This window comes from Myxocyprinus asiaticus, chromosome 6 (genome assembly GCF_019703515.2).
Source record: "Myxocyprinus asiaticus isolate MX2 ecotype Aquarium Trade chromosome 6, UBuf_Myxa_2, whole genome shotgun sequence".
Classification (NCBI taxonomy): domain Eukaryota; kingdom Metazoa; phylum Chordata; class Actinopteri; order Cypriniformes; family Catostomidae; genus Myxocyprinus; species Myxocyprinus asiaticus.
In genome coordinates this window covers 8,913,741-8,931,243 of record NC_059349.1, presented here as the reverse complement: position 1 = coordinate 8,931,243, position 17,503 = coordinate 8,913,741, and the positions used below count along the sequence as shown (strand labels likewise).

Sequence of the window (17,503 nt, the reverse complement as noted above, 5' to 3'; positions counted from 1 at the left end):
AATGTGAAAAAGAAAATGTGCCTGGTAATCACTTTGTTTTAGAATGAACTTGGCTATGTTTTGTGTTTTCATCATGCCCTTGCTTTCAATGAAATATTTACTTGCGGTAAAAGGTTTATATTTGCAACTCATGCTTTTTAGATGTCCTACATTTTAGGTGGAAATCAAAGGTGCCCTCTCTTTCTTGTAATTCATAAATAGAAAAGTAGATGTATAGGAGCCCACAGTGCTGTGGCGGATAGTGTGAGTGAAATAAGAGCCTCTTATTCACCCCCCTCCCTCTTGATTGGCACTGATTTGTTCCATTTTAAACAGGCCTGTGAAGAGGGAGGCATGACCGTTTCACTATACACGCGTTGCTAAAGAGAGTCTGTGTTGATCGCCCAGGTGAGAGGTAGTGTGATTGCTGATTGCTCAGGGTTTTAATTATGGAAATCACAAGCTCCTAAAAGTGCTCAAGGCAGTGCGTTATTTTTGTGCTAATGGTGAATGTCATAAAAATGGTAAATTGAATTTTATGTTGTGCTACACTTCTACACAATTACTTAAAATATTCTCTGATCACTAGTGGTGGTAAATGGTAAAATAGTGCATAATTGGAATGGAAATACCATTGTGTCTGCAATCAGAGAGAATTTCTTGGGTTTAGTGTTTGCGATCAACATAATCATCTGCTTGAGTTGCATGAGATTATCAGGTTATTATGATGTAACCGCATCATAATAGTGTAACTGCGAAGAGGTTGAGTACCTTACAACTGATTCCTGATCGAGTTTTTACAATCTGTTAATCAAATCAACACACGTGAATGCAATTTTACCCTGTTTTACCTCACTTCCAAAACAAGAGAATGCTTAAAACAAGTATTTTGTTGTTGTAGTTAGTACGGTACATTCTCCTGCAAATATTGAGGTCGTTAACATGGAAACCGAAAGCAGTTTATTGTGAGAAAGCGGCTTAAGACAACAAAGCAGGGTTCACGTTTACATGTACTGTGTAAGTGACGTACCCTTTACCCACGTATACAGCTCTGTCTGTAAGCTGCTTTCTCCACAGCAGCGTAATTTCCCCGCACAACTGGTGTAAATGACGAACATGGCATCTGGAGACAACTTTGCTGTTCTTTGTTCTTCGTTGCTTCATTTTATTTGCAGATGTCCCACAGTTGCTGCTGTGTTTGTATTCCTAATTTACGTAACTTGCCGTGGCATTGCACTGCAATAGTGGGGTTGCCCTTTTATGTTATACTCCAGGATTCCCCCAGCGCACTTGAGCGCATACGCATATGTGCACTCTTAAAAAAAAAAACTTAAGAAAGCCACTTATGCATTTACATGGACGTTTCAGAACACCACTTTTTGCAAAAATCCTGGAATTAAACGTTTTCTTAAGTACATGTAAATGGGGTCATTGTCTTTGCTTTTTTTTTGTGTCATCATGTTTCATTCATTAGATTAGGCTAACACAAATTTATGCTTTTTTTTTTTTACACCATTTTACCACACTTCCAACACTAATTGAAGCGTCTTTCAGGCAGGGTTTTTTTCTGTTGTTCACATCAGTATGGTACATTTTCCTGAAAATATAGCCCTGGTCTTTTGTTAACTGCTGTGATGTCGAGTACCTTATGATTGCACCTGTTATCTTTCTTAAGAGTCGTCAAGATTCTATTAAATCAATATGTTTATTCCAGTTAACCAAGTTTTACCATGAGAATGCATAAGAATGCTTCAAACATCTCTCAGGCATGTTTTAAAGAAATTTTGTTTTTTATTGTTGTTCTCAATACGGTACATTATCTTGAAAATGTAGTCTTTCTTTAACAGCAGAGATGTTGTAGAAATATCGTCACCTTGCATTGCTCCTTGAAAAGCTCTTGCATTGGCACATTCAGGTGGTGATACAGACAGGCTCTTTCCATACAAAGGCACTGTCCCATCTGCTCTGTGAGTAGAAGATCGCACGGCCCTGACGCAAAAGCTACGATGGATTTCAAACCTTTATCATCAGGTGTGCGCACTCTCCTGACAAGCGAGTGACCGGCAATGACTGGCAATAAAACAAAAGCCAATGAAATGGAGAGCGTGAAAGAGTAGAGAAAGGCATTAAAAAAAAAAAGAATTAAATGAAAACATCACCAACATCTCCTGAACCGCTGCCTCGTCATTATTTTTTTCTTTTTTCCCCCGTTGTGTGCAGATCAGTGCAATAATGTGTGCGAGCCCTTCTTTCATGTTGTTTGTTGGCTTGTTATCACGAATAAACTCTCCCGTTGCTATTTGCATGGGTTTGTGAAAGAATTTTAGGATCGTAGTTTAATTCGGACACAAGTGGTCATTTGTTTGATACAGCTGGTCTGCAAACAGTCATGTTTGTGCACTTGACTTTAGTGTATGCACTTAACTCACGTCGTTGTTTCTATACATCTGCCTTTGGCGCACGCCACTGCTCTGCCGTGATTTAAACTGAACTCAGAATCGATTCTGATCCTTTTAAGAATCGATTCAGACTGGCTACCACCCCTGGAGTTTGCTAGCTCGCCAGTTCGAATCCCAGGGTGTGCTGAGTGACTCCAGCCAGGTCTCCTAAGCAACCAAATTGGCCCGGTTGCTAGGGAGGGTAGAGTCACATGGGGTAACCTCCTCATGGTCACTATAATGTGGTTCGTTCTCGGTGGGGTGCGTGGTGAGTTGAGTGTGGTTGCCGCGGTGGATGGCGTGAAGCCTCCACACGCGCTATGTCTCCGTGGCAATGTGCTCAACAAGCCACATGATAAGATGCGTGGGTTGACGGTCTCAGATGCGGAGACAACTGGGATTCGTCCTCCGCCACCCGGACTGAGGCGAATCACTACGCGACCACGAGGACTTAAAAGCACATTGGGAATTGGCCATTCCAAATAGAAAAAAAAATAAAAAAAAGAATTGATTCAGATTCGTTTGAGTATGAATAGCAATGCATCACTGAAACGATATTTTCCCCCACCCCTACTCTTCAGTCAGGCGCGAACTGCAGTGCTGCTCTCGCGCATCCTCATTAGATCATAGAACTGCTATATAACCAAATTTAATATGATCTCATGTTACGTTAAATGACATCAAACGACTGTTTGACAATGAACATTTTTGTCGACAATTTTTCATTGTCGACATTGTCGATAATGTCAACTAATCGTTTCAGCACTATCAAATATTAAGCTTGGAAATGTTGGTGAAAACATTCAAATACTAAGTACATATCTAACAGTCTGTAGCATATGAAGCAGTACAATTAACACGGATACTCACACTTGTCTGTAGTGACATTACTGCCAGGTCCAATATAGTTGGAACTGCATAAACTTTTAATTTAAGTCTCCCTGCAAAGCATGCGTCAAACTGTGTCTTGTTTGAAATAGAGTCCACAGTAAAATGAAATGAACAAACAAACAAACACTGTCTTACTGACACGATCCGGGACTTCATTGAAAATAAATGTTAGCCACTCTTTCCTACTATTAGGATCATTAGGAATCAAATGCTAAGAGTCTGTTTTTCACAACCTGGCACTGCACAAAGTTTTGTAAATTTTGCAGGCATCTCGAACCTCTTGTTGCTCCAATAATCCCAGTGTTTCTCCCTGCCGTGCCGTCTCTTATCACAGCTCTAACCGCGAACCTGTGGGCAGGCCAAAGAGGCGATGATGAAGAATAGGCATTGACATGTTTATGCAGAGGCAGACTTGTGCTGATGTATTCATCTCTATTATGTAATAGAGACAAGGAAGTAGAAAATGAGTCCTTTAGGAATATTGGTTTCAATAAAGCCTTTTTTTGGACTAACGAATAAGTTTTGAGTTCTGAAACTTACAGTATGTTTTTATAGTACTATGACCCTGTTATATGTCAAAAGGTCAAGGAAAATTTGATTTCTCAATGCATGACACCTTTAATTTCCTCCTAATTTCAATTTTAAGCTCTGTTAATCAGTGTAAAGAGGTATTTGCTGATTATTTTTTTAATTGCTTGTTTTGTTTGTCTTTTTTTTTCATGAATGTGGTTGGGATTAGAGTACCGATTGTGATTCAGAACCAGTTCCATTTTTAACAAAATACTGTAACAAAGTGCTTTTCATGATGTTCGGTTCTATAAACAATTCTGAAAAAAATTAATAAATGTGTTTCAGTTATGTTTTCCTCACTGGTTGCATGCAACAACAAACATACAGAGCGACCAGTGTAGTCCAATTTTTCGAACAAAAGGTTGAATCAGTCATAGTGGTTATTTAACAAAAACTGGCTAATCGAAATAAACCAAGAACCATTATGTTGTACTAAAAGATGAAGTTATTAATTATGTCACCAAATGGAATTGCAAAAATAAATACTGTTTTCAAAGAGGTTTCCCAAACAACTCCTCCATCTGCCATTGATCAAATGGCAGTGCGATGAGGGAAACGCCAAATCCAGTAATAAAAATTAAACTATAAAATGCAGAATGTCACATATTTGGGATAAAATGAATATATGAAGGCAAAATGAATTAAATTAAAACCGTTATATGGCCTAATGTGTTTATTAAACATTTAATTATATACATATACAGTCTGCATGTGTTGCACGCTTCAAAAGGAATGTGTTAAGGTGGTTTCTCATACACTGATAACACCGCATTAGGACCATTATGCACGCTCTGTATTTGTAGTAGATGACAGAGAGTAGAGTACTTATTCACTGTTAAGCACGCAGAACATACAGACTATATATGTATATAATTAAATGTTTAATAAACACATTAGGCCATATAATGAACTGCTTATCCGGAGGTGTCATCAATAACATACAAATTGAAAGGGCTTTACTCAATTGTCCTCAACTTAAGTTCAATTTAAATAAAAGAAATTGAGACAGAAATGGCTTTCTGCTGTATTGTAAAATGTAATGTTAAATGTAATGTGTGAGGATCTGTATAGAAGCACTTCATTTGATTAGAATAATGCAATGGCATTTTGAAAAGTAATTGTTATGTTTTGATTTGATAAAGTTTTATGAATTAAAGAATTTAATTAATTAGGCTGCCTTTTGATGATAAAATGTATTTAAACTTTAAAACATGTAATTCAGAATTTTTTTTAATGAAAAGTACTGAATTTGGGAAAAATAAAACAGAAGCTGGTTTCATTTAGATGCAGACTGTTTTTTTGTATGACAATGTATAATTAGAAATAGCTTTGTTGTAATAAAAGTTACTTTTAAAAATTTTTTTTAATGTTGCCTTAAAGGAGCAATATGTAATATATTTACTGAAGCATAAAATGATCATAGTATGTTATCAGAGATTTAGGAAACATGCTAAGTTGAAATACTGGCTTCTTCAAAAACAATGCCACAGCCAGTATATTCTAATTTGAAATGTCCGTTCGGGGCCGAAATGTCTGTTTGTGTTTTGGCCTGTGTGATCCCACCCACTGCCTATTTCCCAATAGTATTTCGACACCCCGGGTTGCCAGATTTGAAACAATTTAGCAGGCAAACACAGCATGCTCTGCAGCCATGGAAGCCAGCAAACGAACTGGATCTGAGATAACAGATTCCACCCGACCTAAAAAGCCTTGGCATCTATCTAAAAAGCTCCATGACCAGAGGTGTAGTAAAACAAGGATAAATATTGGAGATGTGTTTGGAAGATGGAGACAGCTTAAACCCAGAGAGACTTAAAAACGGATGCTGAGTTCTCCACCTGGCAACCCGCGTGAGCTTCGAGTCTGGGGAGGAGGGGGCGAGGGAAACTCTCTCCAATATTTTGAATTTGGACTGCAATACCCATTTTTAATGCTGGATGTCAATGTTACATTTTGGTCCTTTAAGTAGTATTGTTTTTGTTTAAATGGGTTGAATAATAAATAGTGAGGATTTAATATATTTCTTTTATTTCTTTAACAAATTTTTCAGAATTGTTGGGGAACTGGCACCGATAAGTGAAATCAAAATAGACCAATCCCATTGTTGCAGAAAGCCGGCAAACTGTTGTGTTAGATTTGACAGATTAGAGGATTTAATGAAAGTATGACACAAAACCATCATAAATACACAAATATTCTTAGCTATACAGTTATTAGAATGATATCGGTTAATAACATACCTGTTATAATGTTTGATATAAATGTTTGCTGCAAAGAGATGAAATGACCTCCTCAGTCCACTCAGCTTTGTTGATGGCTTGAAGCCACAGCCGTCTATGAGAACCCTCAAAATCATTTTTCAACAACGGAATCCGATAAATGTTTACCTTTTTTTGCACAGATTCTGCCACCACTTCCGTGTGTGACATAAGCGGTGACATTGCCAAAGGATTGGTCTATTGGAACAAGAAACATTACATTGCCATCCCTAATCCTGAACTTGAGCCCGGGCCTCATTTCTTGAGGGTCTAAAATGTGCTATGATATTCTTTTCTTGTGCTGTCACAGGCCCTGCTAAAAATTGAATCGGGTTGTTAGATAATGCTTCCAATGACGTTAAATTATTGAAAGGTTTGTTGTTGAGTGGGACCGCACAAGCTTTTAACTGACTGCGTCGCCTCGTCTTGAATACAGTAACTAAGGGACACTATGCAAACACAAGAAGAAATTATGTTCTGGGAAAAAGAGGAGAAGAAAATGCTGAGGAAGATTGGGGTAGGAAGTGAAATGAAAAAGTGTCTCACCAGCAAGCGGCCCGCTCTGAAGATTAACGTGACTTTGGTGATGGGGAAAAAAAATGGAGAATTTAGTGGCAGTTCTTGTAGGGGGTTTCTCACCATTTTAATCTGTTCATATTGTATGTATGTTTCAAAGCTAAAAGGGCCTGCCCTCTTTTTTCCCTCTTTTGTCATTTCATCTTAAAATACGTTTTCTTTCTGTTTGAATTCAGTTCGATACATATGAAGCAAGTGCAGCTGAATTGTTTGACATTTATAAACAGCATTGAAAACAATGAATTGCAGTGTATATGTATATATATATATATATATATATATATATATATATATAAAATCATGGTGGACACTAGTCATTTTTTTTATTTAAAATTGTTTTATTTGTGAAGGTTGACTGTATTTTGTTCATTATGAGTTTGTGTGGCAAAATTACATTTCCCATTATTCTCAATGGGCACATACACACCTAATGTACATCCTCCTACTCTTCATTTTTGCACTAAAAAGCATCCTGTCTTTGTTGGGAAGTGAACGAGAGAGAGAGTGTGTGTGTGTGTGTGTGAGAGAGAGAGAGAGAGAGAGAGAGAGAGAGAGAGAGAGAGAGAGAGAAACTCTAAAATGGCCCATATCCATTTTATTACAACCAGAATCGCATTGGACCTTACATTGTAATTACAACTTCTGAACTCATAGGGACTTCCCAGGAGGACTGACTGCATTAGTCATCTTGAATACATTATGTGTAGGTTACTCTTTCAGGTTATTTAAACTATTTTCCATGATCTCCTTAAACTTTGTTGGGATAATGTACTTAAAGATGGTGGCAAATGGCTTTCTTTTGGCATCCCAATTCCATGCCAAGTGCTCAGGTGTAACTGTGAATGGCACCATCTTATTGTGTGAAGAAAACAGAGTGAAGATGGTAGTTTGGGCCTGTGGGGTGTTTAACTGTTGATCTGTGGGTATTCTCCATTCAGTTACCACATGACTGATAGGACATATTACGGCCAATTGTGCTTGTGGTAAATGTGTGGTTGTCAAGCCAACTACATTTTTTCTTGTATATAGTGAATTGTGAGGGAACAACTGAAGTATGTAGAGGAATAGGTCACTGCGGGCTCTGTACGGTTCAATCCAGGATAATAAAAAAACAGCAGCTGAAGAGAAAAATCTTTTTTTTTTCTTTCTTTTTTTCTTCTTCAAAAAAGCAAAGGATTTAGGGCAATGACACTAAGGCAAATTGCAGTATCGCACATAAACATCTTTAATCGTTAAGGAATTAATCGATTCAGGTTCTGTTTCTGATTCTGGTTCCTCAATGATTCTCTTTATTTTATGTTTGAAAACTATACTTATTACATTCATTACCCTCAGAAGTCTTTTGTCACAGCATACACTGTATACAATTCTTGAACAAAACAACAACAACATTTACTTACAATTTCAATATCTCTGTTTTTCTTAAAATCAAGGATTGGATTTAGCATTTCAGTACGCCTTATCTGCAAAGCAGTATGGAATACAACAAAAAGCTACATTTACACAAATGTTTTATTTGCAAGAAATAATGAAACAGTGAATTGTTGATTCAAATGCACAGCCAATAGAAAATAAGATGTACTAATCATGATGACCATGACTCTGCATATATTGCATATTTATTGCGGTTTCCATTCACAGATTTTTCTGAGCCATAAATGGAATTGAACATAATGAATCATTCGTCTTCACCATTTTTATATACAAAACCAATTCTGAATGAGACCAGTTCTGGATCCCCAACCCTAAACTTGGTTAACGAATGTGACATTTCCATTTTGGACTACTCCGAGTTTAACTCTTAGATTATTGAATGTAATACATAACACGCCATATCATGACTCTGCTAACCCGAACAAATCGCTCAGGAAATGCTGGAGATTTTAACATCCCTTCATTTGTCATCTTAGTCTTTGGGGAACCCAGTGTTAATCGCTAACAATGAAATGGAGAACAGAATGAAAATAAAGTACATGGCTTAGCTAGTGCAGAAATTGGCTCCAAGTGAGTCTTCCTGCCATTTAATCAGTCTGTGCAGAGAGAGCGCTGACACAAAATTTTCCATGCAGGAAAATCTGAAGTTAGATCATTGGTTTCCTGATTGATGCTTGAGCTTTGAGACCACCCCAGTGCCAAAGTGCCTGCACCTTTATGTGCATTTCAAAAACTTTTCAGCAGCTTTGCCTGGTGTTGACACCCCCACCTGACATGGGCATCCAATGCCTGTCTCCCTTGCACCATGGCTTGTGACAAGTTTTCTGCAACATCGCCAGAGCCGAGAAAATTACATTAAATCCTTGAGGGGGAGACCCAGCCTGCCGTAGTCTTGTCAGGGATTGTCATGACAAAGTGCAATGCCTTCGAGAGGCCCACTGAGAATGTCGAGAGTATCCAAGGAGATCTCCTTCACGCCCATTCTACACCTCTCTGTGCTCGTTTCTCTGCTAGATAATTACCCCTGCTTTTAGCAGAAAGCATGTCCTGTTTTTTATGCTAATATAGAATACCTGGATCCTCTATTTTGTAATTGAGACTTACGTTTTGAGTATCTATGTCGTCTTGAATGTAAATCTCTCATATCTTGTGATTTTGTGACATTAGTTCTGCAGATTATACGATCCATGTTTAATAGTGTAAGTGGCCTCCAAATTGCCAAAAATAAAAACAACTCCATGACTTAATTTAACTTAATTAAAGATTTAATTTGGATGCAGCTTTACTTTTAATTTCATCCAACTCACATGCTATGCATGTATGTATGCACTCTTTAGTTTCTTCCATCTCGGCACTGACAATTGAAAATTAGTATTCCAGATAATATGAAATACCTAGAGCCTCTGTGTTGTCCTTTTGAGGATATGTTTTCTCTCAAATGTAAAGTTTCAATCTTGATCTTGTGGCAGATTGATAAATTTTGCAGATTTTACAATCCACATTTGATAGAGTAACCGGTCTCCAAAATGCATTCTTTTTTTTCCTCCATGTCTTCATTTAGCAGTGTTTGTGCTTACAGTTGGATACAGCTTTACATTTAATTTGTGCCAGCCTCATTTGCTCTGCATGTTAATATTAATTCTTTATTTTCTCCTGTCTTGGTTCTGACAGTTGAAAAAAAAAACAAAAAAAACAACATTCCAGCTAATATGAAATACCTGGAGCCTCTATGTTGTAATTGAGATTTGCATTTTGAGTGTCTATATGGTCTCGAGTGTAAAGTTATCACATTAATCTTGTGGCAATTGCACTAGTTTTGCAGATTTTACAATCCTCATTTAATTAAGCGGTTTTCAAAAAACAAAACAAAAAAAACCCAAAAAAAAAACATTTTTAATGGTATGCGTCCACTCAAATGTAAATCTATCTTAGTGGTCTTGTGGCAATTGGACTTGTTTGCAGATTTGATAATCCATGTTTGATAGTGTTGGTCTCAAAAATGCAAAAAAATAAAATAAAATAATAATAGTAATGCAGCTCCACGTCTTCATTTAGTTGCATTTGGGCTTTCACTTGGATGTAGCTTTATGTTTCATTTGTGCCCACCTCACTTGCTATGCATGTATGTATGCATCCTTTATTTTCTCCCATCTTGGCCCTGACAATTGAAAATAAATTAACATTCCTGTTTCTTTATGTTGTTGTAAACCCTTAGAGGTCAAGCAACACTCACTAGCTGTCAATCTTCCTGTGACCCGCCCACCCTTTTCTTTTCTCTTCCTTTCTTTTCTTTCCCATTCATTCAATTCCTCCTTGTCTTAGAAACCAAGACTCCTTCTTGGCTATTTTTTAGCCAGTCGCCTCCCCAACCTAAGAGAGGAAGCTGGGAGCATGTGATGAATCTCACATTCACAAACAGACCCAGATTTAACGTTAAGGCTTCCTGGCTGCTGCTTTTTCCCAGTCATTCATTTTAATTATAATTTATTTGCCCTATTTCCACTCTGATAACATGGGAAATTTGCAGTGTGCATTCATTTTTACCCTTTACTATAATGATGACATCTGTCATCTTGTCTAGATGACTAGAGGAGATTTGTAGTGAGATATAAAGGTCATTATTTCTCTTATCTTGACAAACAATGAGAAAAATGTGGAAAATAAATGCCTCTTATTTATGACTGATCATATTTAACCCTAATTCAGCCTCTAAGAATTACCCTAGATTCCTAGAAACATTGCATTGTCACAGTTTGCTGAGTTTATGGAGATATGGAATTGTATATTTTTCGATTGTTTCGGCAAGTTTTTGTCCCCTGGGTATCATCACTAATTAAACAGTTGATATTGCTGGTTTGTCAAATTTTTTTGCTTGCTTCAGTTATTTAATGCTTGTGAAATTGACTCACTCATTCCTGATCTCTCCCTGATCTTCGTAAAAATGATGCATCAGTCAGGAATGGCACAAAGCTCTTTAATGCTAATCGCTTAATCCTTTTATTTTAACTCAGAACAAATCCAGTCCAAAATCTGCCAAACAAAGTGGTGTTTAGGGGGATGATAATGGTCGTCTCCTGCGATTTTAAGCCTCCAGACATAAAGCGAGCATGTTCCTCAGCAGGGTGAGGGTTTGAACACTCTTAATGAAGAGAAATAAACCATGTCGGGCAGACGGTGCAGACCCTCTCCCTCCTTGAGACCCCCGCCTCCTCCCCGCTTCCCGTCTGCCTGGATCAATGTCTCGGCAATCTCAGCAGGGTGCAGGATTTTCCAGCAGGTTATGTCCGTGATTGCTGATTTACTGAAGTACAGCCCAACGCCATCCTCAGCTGCTCTCAAGATACCCTGCTTGGGGATTGGCATGGCTGCATGCTCTTACTGCAGGATATTTGGAGTCCTGATCCAGTAATGTAGTGCACTAAGTGAATTTCCTACCTGAATGCACAGTCAGTGATAAGGCCATTTAATTTTATATGATCAAGCTTTTATTAGTCTAATTAAGAGTATTAGTGAGAGATGAAAACATATTCAGCTCTTTGAGGCCATGAAAGTTAGCAGTGTTGTTATTCGGTGTTAAACACACTCCTACTGATTACTTAATGCTAAATGTGCTTAGACAAGTGTGGGAGGGTTTGATTTCATAGATGTCATCCAACAATGCTTCCGGCGGCCAATTTTGACATTGGGCATGCTCTTATTTATCTTCATTCTAAGCCAATGTCTGATTTTAAATGCTTTGATTAGCCTAAGTTTTTGTAATAGTTGGTGGCAAGATCTGTAAAATATTCAGCCCTCTGGGTGCATGAATGTTAGCCGCATTGTTATTCGAGGTTAAAGTTGTCCAGGCTAATTATTTAATTATAAAAGTGCTTAGACAGGAGTTGGAGTGTTTGATTTCATAGATGTCCTTAAAGCAACATTGCTTCTGCCTGCTAATTTTGACATTGAACAACACTCTCATTCTTTGTTCTCTGCCAATTTCTGGTTTTCATTGCATCTGAAAAAAAAAAAAACAACAAAAAAAAAAAAACATTTCCTGCAGCAGGATTTGTAATGAAACTTAATTAAATTCTGACTGCTGTATGCAGCGTTTTGTTCGAACTTTTTCATCTTCTCTTTTCATCGGCGTCAGTGGAGCTCTGAGAATGGCGTAATGTTCATATTTAGGTTCATTATAAAATAATCACGGCGCTCGATGATGAGGAACCGTGCCGAGGCTTTGGTGAAGCACACTTCAAAGTGTGAAATTCTGCAGGCAATGCGGATGAGTCAAAACCACAAACTACCTGCACTATACACAATGAGCCAATGCATTGTGAGAGAAGAAGGGGCGGTGTTTTTTTTTTTTTTTTTTTTGGAAGATGAAAGTATTATTTAGTTTGTGGGTGGATGTTTGTGTGTATGTGCATGTGTGTGTCAGTGGGTATGAATTTGTGGGCAAAGTGAGTTTGACATGTCATCTGTCTTCGGCATTTGACATTGCTCTATAATGAGCTCTGGTTCCCCAGGGTCTCGAATAGTAACCTTTTCCAACGCAGACAAAGCAGTTTGAATGTGTTCGTCCCACCCCCACGAGAAAACAAAAGCAAACACATACAAAGAGAGGTGTTTTTAATAGTTTACCGCTTGAATCAGCTTCAAGAGTAATTATTATCTACCTCGGGGTTGGTCGAGGTGATGCAGGCGATGATAAGGAATGAGGAAAGTGCCTGTAATTTTTATAAACACAGTGAAATTACAAACACAAGTCTAGGCTTGTGAATGCCACTCAGAGGTCCAAAGATAGATTTGTGACATCCCTTGAAATCCATCATATCCTGAGAACAGACAGCGTTAATGCAGTATATTAAGATTTTGAAATTTAGCTTTGGCAAAATCTTTCTCCTTTGACTGCAAAGGTTTAACAAGACTCAACCCCAAAAGACTTTTAGAAGCTCTAAATTATACAGTACAGTTTAAAAACAATGTTTTACAGGCTTTTTTTATTTTTTTATTTGGACCACTGAAGTCTACAATTACCCATTTCTTTGATTGTGAGTGCACTCATAAACCTGCCATTAACTTAAGTCAAGTTTTGTGAATTTTACTTTTTAAAACCCCTTGGTATTTGGCAATGTTTGTGGTATGGACATGAATGATATGTTGACATGAGGTGTGCTATTACTTTTCTAAGTGATTGGACTAATGAGTTTCACATGCCTGACAATAAAAAAATTGCACAAAATCCCATAGACTTGCAGTGGAAGAGGGTGCCAGGCCATTTCTAGAGACCATAATATAACAGAGACTTAGAGGTGGGCTCATGGTCAAGAGAGTATAATTTGAAAGACGAGAATGCGCAACCATGCACGACACAAAACGGCAGGCGGAAAAACAAAGCGTTCCTTATGCAGCTTCCTTGCAACCACCCAAAACACTCAGCCAACTGTATAGCAACACCCTAGCAACCATCGAGAACACCCAAAGTATAGGTGTCTGCGGAACAATATTGGGCGTTTCCAAATCTGTGGCCGTTTTCAAACCAGGATGGCCGTTTCTCAACTATCCAGTGAAAGTAGGGAATTTCAGTGTAGTAGGGAAATCCTGTAAAGCGGTTGAAAAACGCCCATCCTGGTTTGAAAACAGCCACTGATTGGGAAACGCCCATTTTTGTTCTGCAGATACACAAGTCTTGAACACCCTTGCAACTACATCCAACATGCCAACAACCACTCTGAACACGTTAGCAACCTCCCAGAGCACCCTAGCAATGGGTTTGAGTTTTGTACTACAGACACTACTCACATTTTCTTCTTCTTCAAAAAAAAAAATCTAGTTTGTAATTAAAATTGATTTATACTCTCCTACATATTCTCGCTCCCAAATGGGAGTTCTGAAACAGATTTTGATTGTAATTTATTTGAGACGGTTGCTTATATCTCTGCTGTATTTGAATCAAACAAAGATACTTATCTGATATTCTGTTTCTTTCTGGTTTGCTTTTGTTGTATTGAAGCCGAGGTATGTCTCATTCTGTGAAATACTCTGCAGATTCATATCTGATCCCAGCATCGGTTCTGCTGTTTCAAAGAGTCATTCTAGAAACTGGTGCCTTTTCCATTTTGAAAAAGTAACTATGAAAATTATGTTAGGTTTTAAACATTCTATTATACTAAGAAGTACTAATGAATTGCATTGTACCATCTCAAGCTAAATTACAAATAAAAGACTGAATGAATATAGTGAGATATTCTGAACTTATAACGGGGTGGAGGATTGTAAACCAAATTGTAAACCAAAATGTCTGCTGGTCTCCCTGTTATCAAGGTTATGGTCACCTGTCATTAGTGTTCAAGAGTCAACAATATAGCTTCTCTAGAAATAGTAAAACAAATAAATAATAAAAAAAAAAAAAACATTAATTAAACATTTAGGGATTGGGAAAAATATTGTTTTTTTTTATTAATTGCAATCTTCATTTGAACGATACTGATATCGATTTTTAAAATCCCAAGATCGATCTTTTATTTTTAATTTAAAGTTTACTTCAGTTTTGGTTGCATTGATTATTATATATTATAACATTATACTGTAACTGAAATGAATCAGAATTGAATCAAATCAAACTTTTTGAATCTGAGTCAAATAAAATCGGTTAATCTTTATTGCTAACCAGTCCTTATTCAGATTGCTAATAAAATATCTTTAATTTATTTTCAGATGGAAGATGATTGGTGAACCTCAGAGAACAACAGATCGCTGACATCAACGTGGTCTGCATACTGTTTTTCATTCTCCTTTACAATCGAAACTATTGTTCACCATCTAGAGTCTTCAATACCCAAAATGGCTGCTTCATTGTGGAAATGTGCCCTCCTGTATGGACTTTTGTTAACTGTGATATTTCTACAGTGTTCACAAGGTAAGACCCTCTCGTGTGTAATGCTTTTAATGTGGTTCTAAACTATAGACTGCTGTAATTATACAGTGACGTCCCTGAAATATCGCGACATAACTGAATTCAGTGAATGTGGAACAATTTCCTCACATGTTGGTGTTTTGTTTGTAGTTTGTGAATTTAAGTAGTTCTACTTTGATTCTGTGTTATTTCGCAATCGCATACTTCTCCTGTGGGTGAGAGCAGAGAAATCTCGTTCAGAATGAGGAATCTGATGTTAGCCAGTTGAAGTGTTTGAAACACAGGCACCGTAATTATCCATGCACCTGAGAACAGCAAGCGCATGCTTTGGCTTGCCACCAAAATGACGATGGCAAAGTGAAATCAATATTTTTTCAAAAATATTCGTCATTTTTATTTTTTTTTATTTTTCAGTGAGTATTTGGTTTTGATTAGCCTATCGAATCATAATTAGACGTGTAGTCTCAGAATGGCTCTTCCGCACCCCTTCAAAACTACTGATCTTGGCACATTTGCATAATCACAATCAATATTTCTTGCCTTTCCGCAGTTTTCGGAACAAAGTTGATTTAATTACAAACATGAGTGCCAAACATTAATTATACAAAAGCAGCAAATCACATTTTAAGTAGGGACTCTGTAATTGTTATGTTTCTCTTTTTTGTTTTGTTTTATTGTACAATTTATGAGCTAAAAGTTTCATTCTGCTAGAACATAGTTTAGTTTTTGGTACGCAGCACTTGGACAACTTTCCGTCAGATGTTTTTGTTGTTTGCAGAATAGTAATTCTGGGTTAACGCCAAATAAATCAGTGTTTTTTTTTTTTAGTTTTTGTTTTTACCCCTCTTCTTGGCACTGCCTTTAGCATTTAGAAATTCAAGGTTTTTGGTTTTTCTTGATGTGTAGGATCTTAGCTCAATGAATGATCATTCAACAATCAATCTATAGAAGAATGTGTGTGGGTTTCTCTGAAAATATCTCATCCATCCATAAGACATTCCTAGAGCAAAACAAAACATCAGTTGAGGTCCTCAAACTAATTGTTCTTCTTTTGTGTTTGATGATAGACTCATGCTTTAAAACTAAATGAAATTCCAGAGTTTTCTGTTTTTCATCTTAATGTTTTTTTTTTTTCTTTTTTTTTTTTCTTGAGAAATCTTAACATTCAATAAAAAAAGCATATTTGTGACTTGAGTCATTAGTCGACTTGTTAACAGCTCTCTGGTGAAATATAGATTAATTAGTTGCTTAATATTTTCAGTTAATTATTTATTCATCAGTTAAGATAAACTTATCTTTAAATATACAATGGGGTTAAAAAGTCAGATCACATTGAATTATTTTTTAATTTAAACCTCATAATAAATAAAATGTTAAGATTTTGAACAATGTAAAATACTGAAAAGTTATAATATAAAATTAAATGGAAACACAATACTAAACTTTACTGGAAAAATAATAATAAAATAAATCATATTTGTAACATGTCATTAGTTGACTTCTTGACAGATCTCTGGTGGAATGTAGACTAATTATTTGCTTAATATTTTCAGTCAGTAACTTATTAATCAGTTAAGTTATGTTACATTAAGTTTCGCCAATTTTGGAAGGTTAGGGTTAGGTTAAGTTAGTTAAGTTTTAAGTTACATTACGTTACATTAATGTTGTCTTTAAATACACAGTAAGATCCAAAAGTCAGATCACATTGACAATTTTTATTTTTTATTTTTATTTAAACCTGATAATAAACAACATTTTTAGGTTTTTTTACAATGTAAAACAAAAAAGTTAACATGTTCATGTATCCTAAAAAAAAAAAAAAAAAAAAAAAGTATTAAATGTATAAATATAAGATTTCTAATCAAATGTGAGCACATTTATTACATAGACCATGTTAACTTCTTAAAAGGTCAGATTTCCTTGCTTCCATTGAAGCATGGTCACGTGCATTACAGACTTTTGGACCACACCGTATATACACTGTATGGAAGTCCATCACTGTTTATTGATATGGAAAATATGTTGCCTTTTTGGTTTTCACTTTTTGGTTTTAACCCCTTTGATTTATTTAGCCATATTGCTGTAGATGACTTCTCTGCGTCATTTGATGTTTCGAATATAAAAAAATAAATAAATAATAATAATAATAATATTCAGGCTACTTCCACGTTAATCCGGATACATTTGAAAATGGTGTTTTTGTTTTCGAAATGCTCTCCATCCACACTGCGGTTTTCAAGCATTTTCCAAAAGTTGCTCGTCCAAACTAAAACGTTTAAATACTTTTAAATCTCATTATTGCGCATGTGAAAAATCGCAGTTCCATGTACGGTCTGAAACGTAATTGTCCTTGTTTTCCATTGCCGGACAGCAATTCCGAGTAAAGTTCCCCTCGCCTTTGAAGGAATGCAATGGGAAGGGTGTAAACAAGTAACGTTTATCTGTAACAACGCGGATCA

The 17,503-nt window shown here is 36.6% G+C and overlaps 1 protein-coding gene across 4 annotated transcripts in view; it reads left to right on the top strand.

The window, feature by feature from the left end:
• Positions 1-17,503, top strand: part of LOC127442508 (adhesion G protein-coupled receptor L2-like) — a 161,341-nt gene that overhangs the window by 10,942 nt on the left and 132,896 nt on the right. For all 4 annotated transcript variants that reach the window (XM_051700595.1, XM_051700598.1, XM_051700597.1 and 1 more), the window contains exon 2: positions 14,846-15,047. In XM_051700595.1, the coding sequence (XP_051556555.1) occupies positions 14,972-15,047 (76 nt within the window). In that variant the 5' untranslated portion in view covers positions 14,846-14,971. The remainder of the gene's footprint in view (positions 1-14,845; positions 15,048-17,503) is intronic.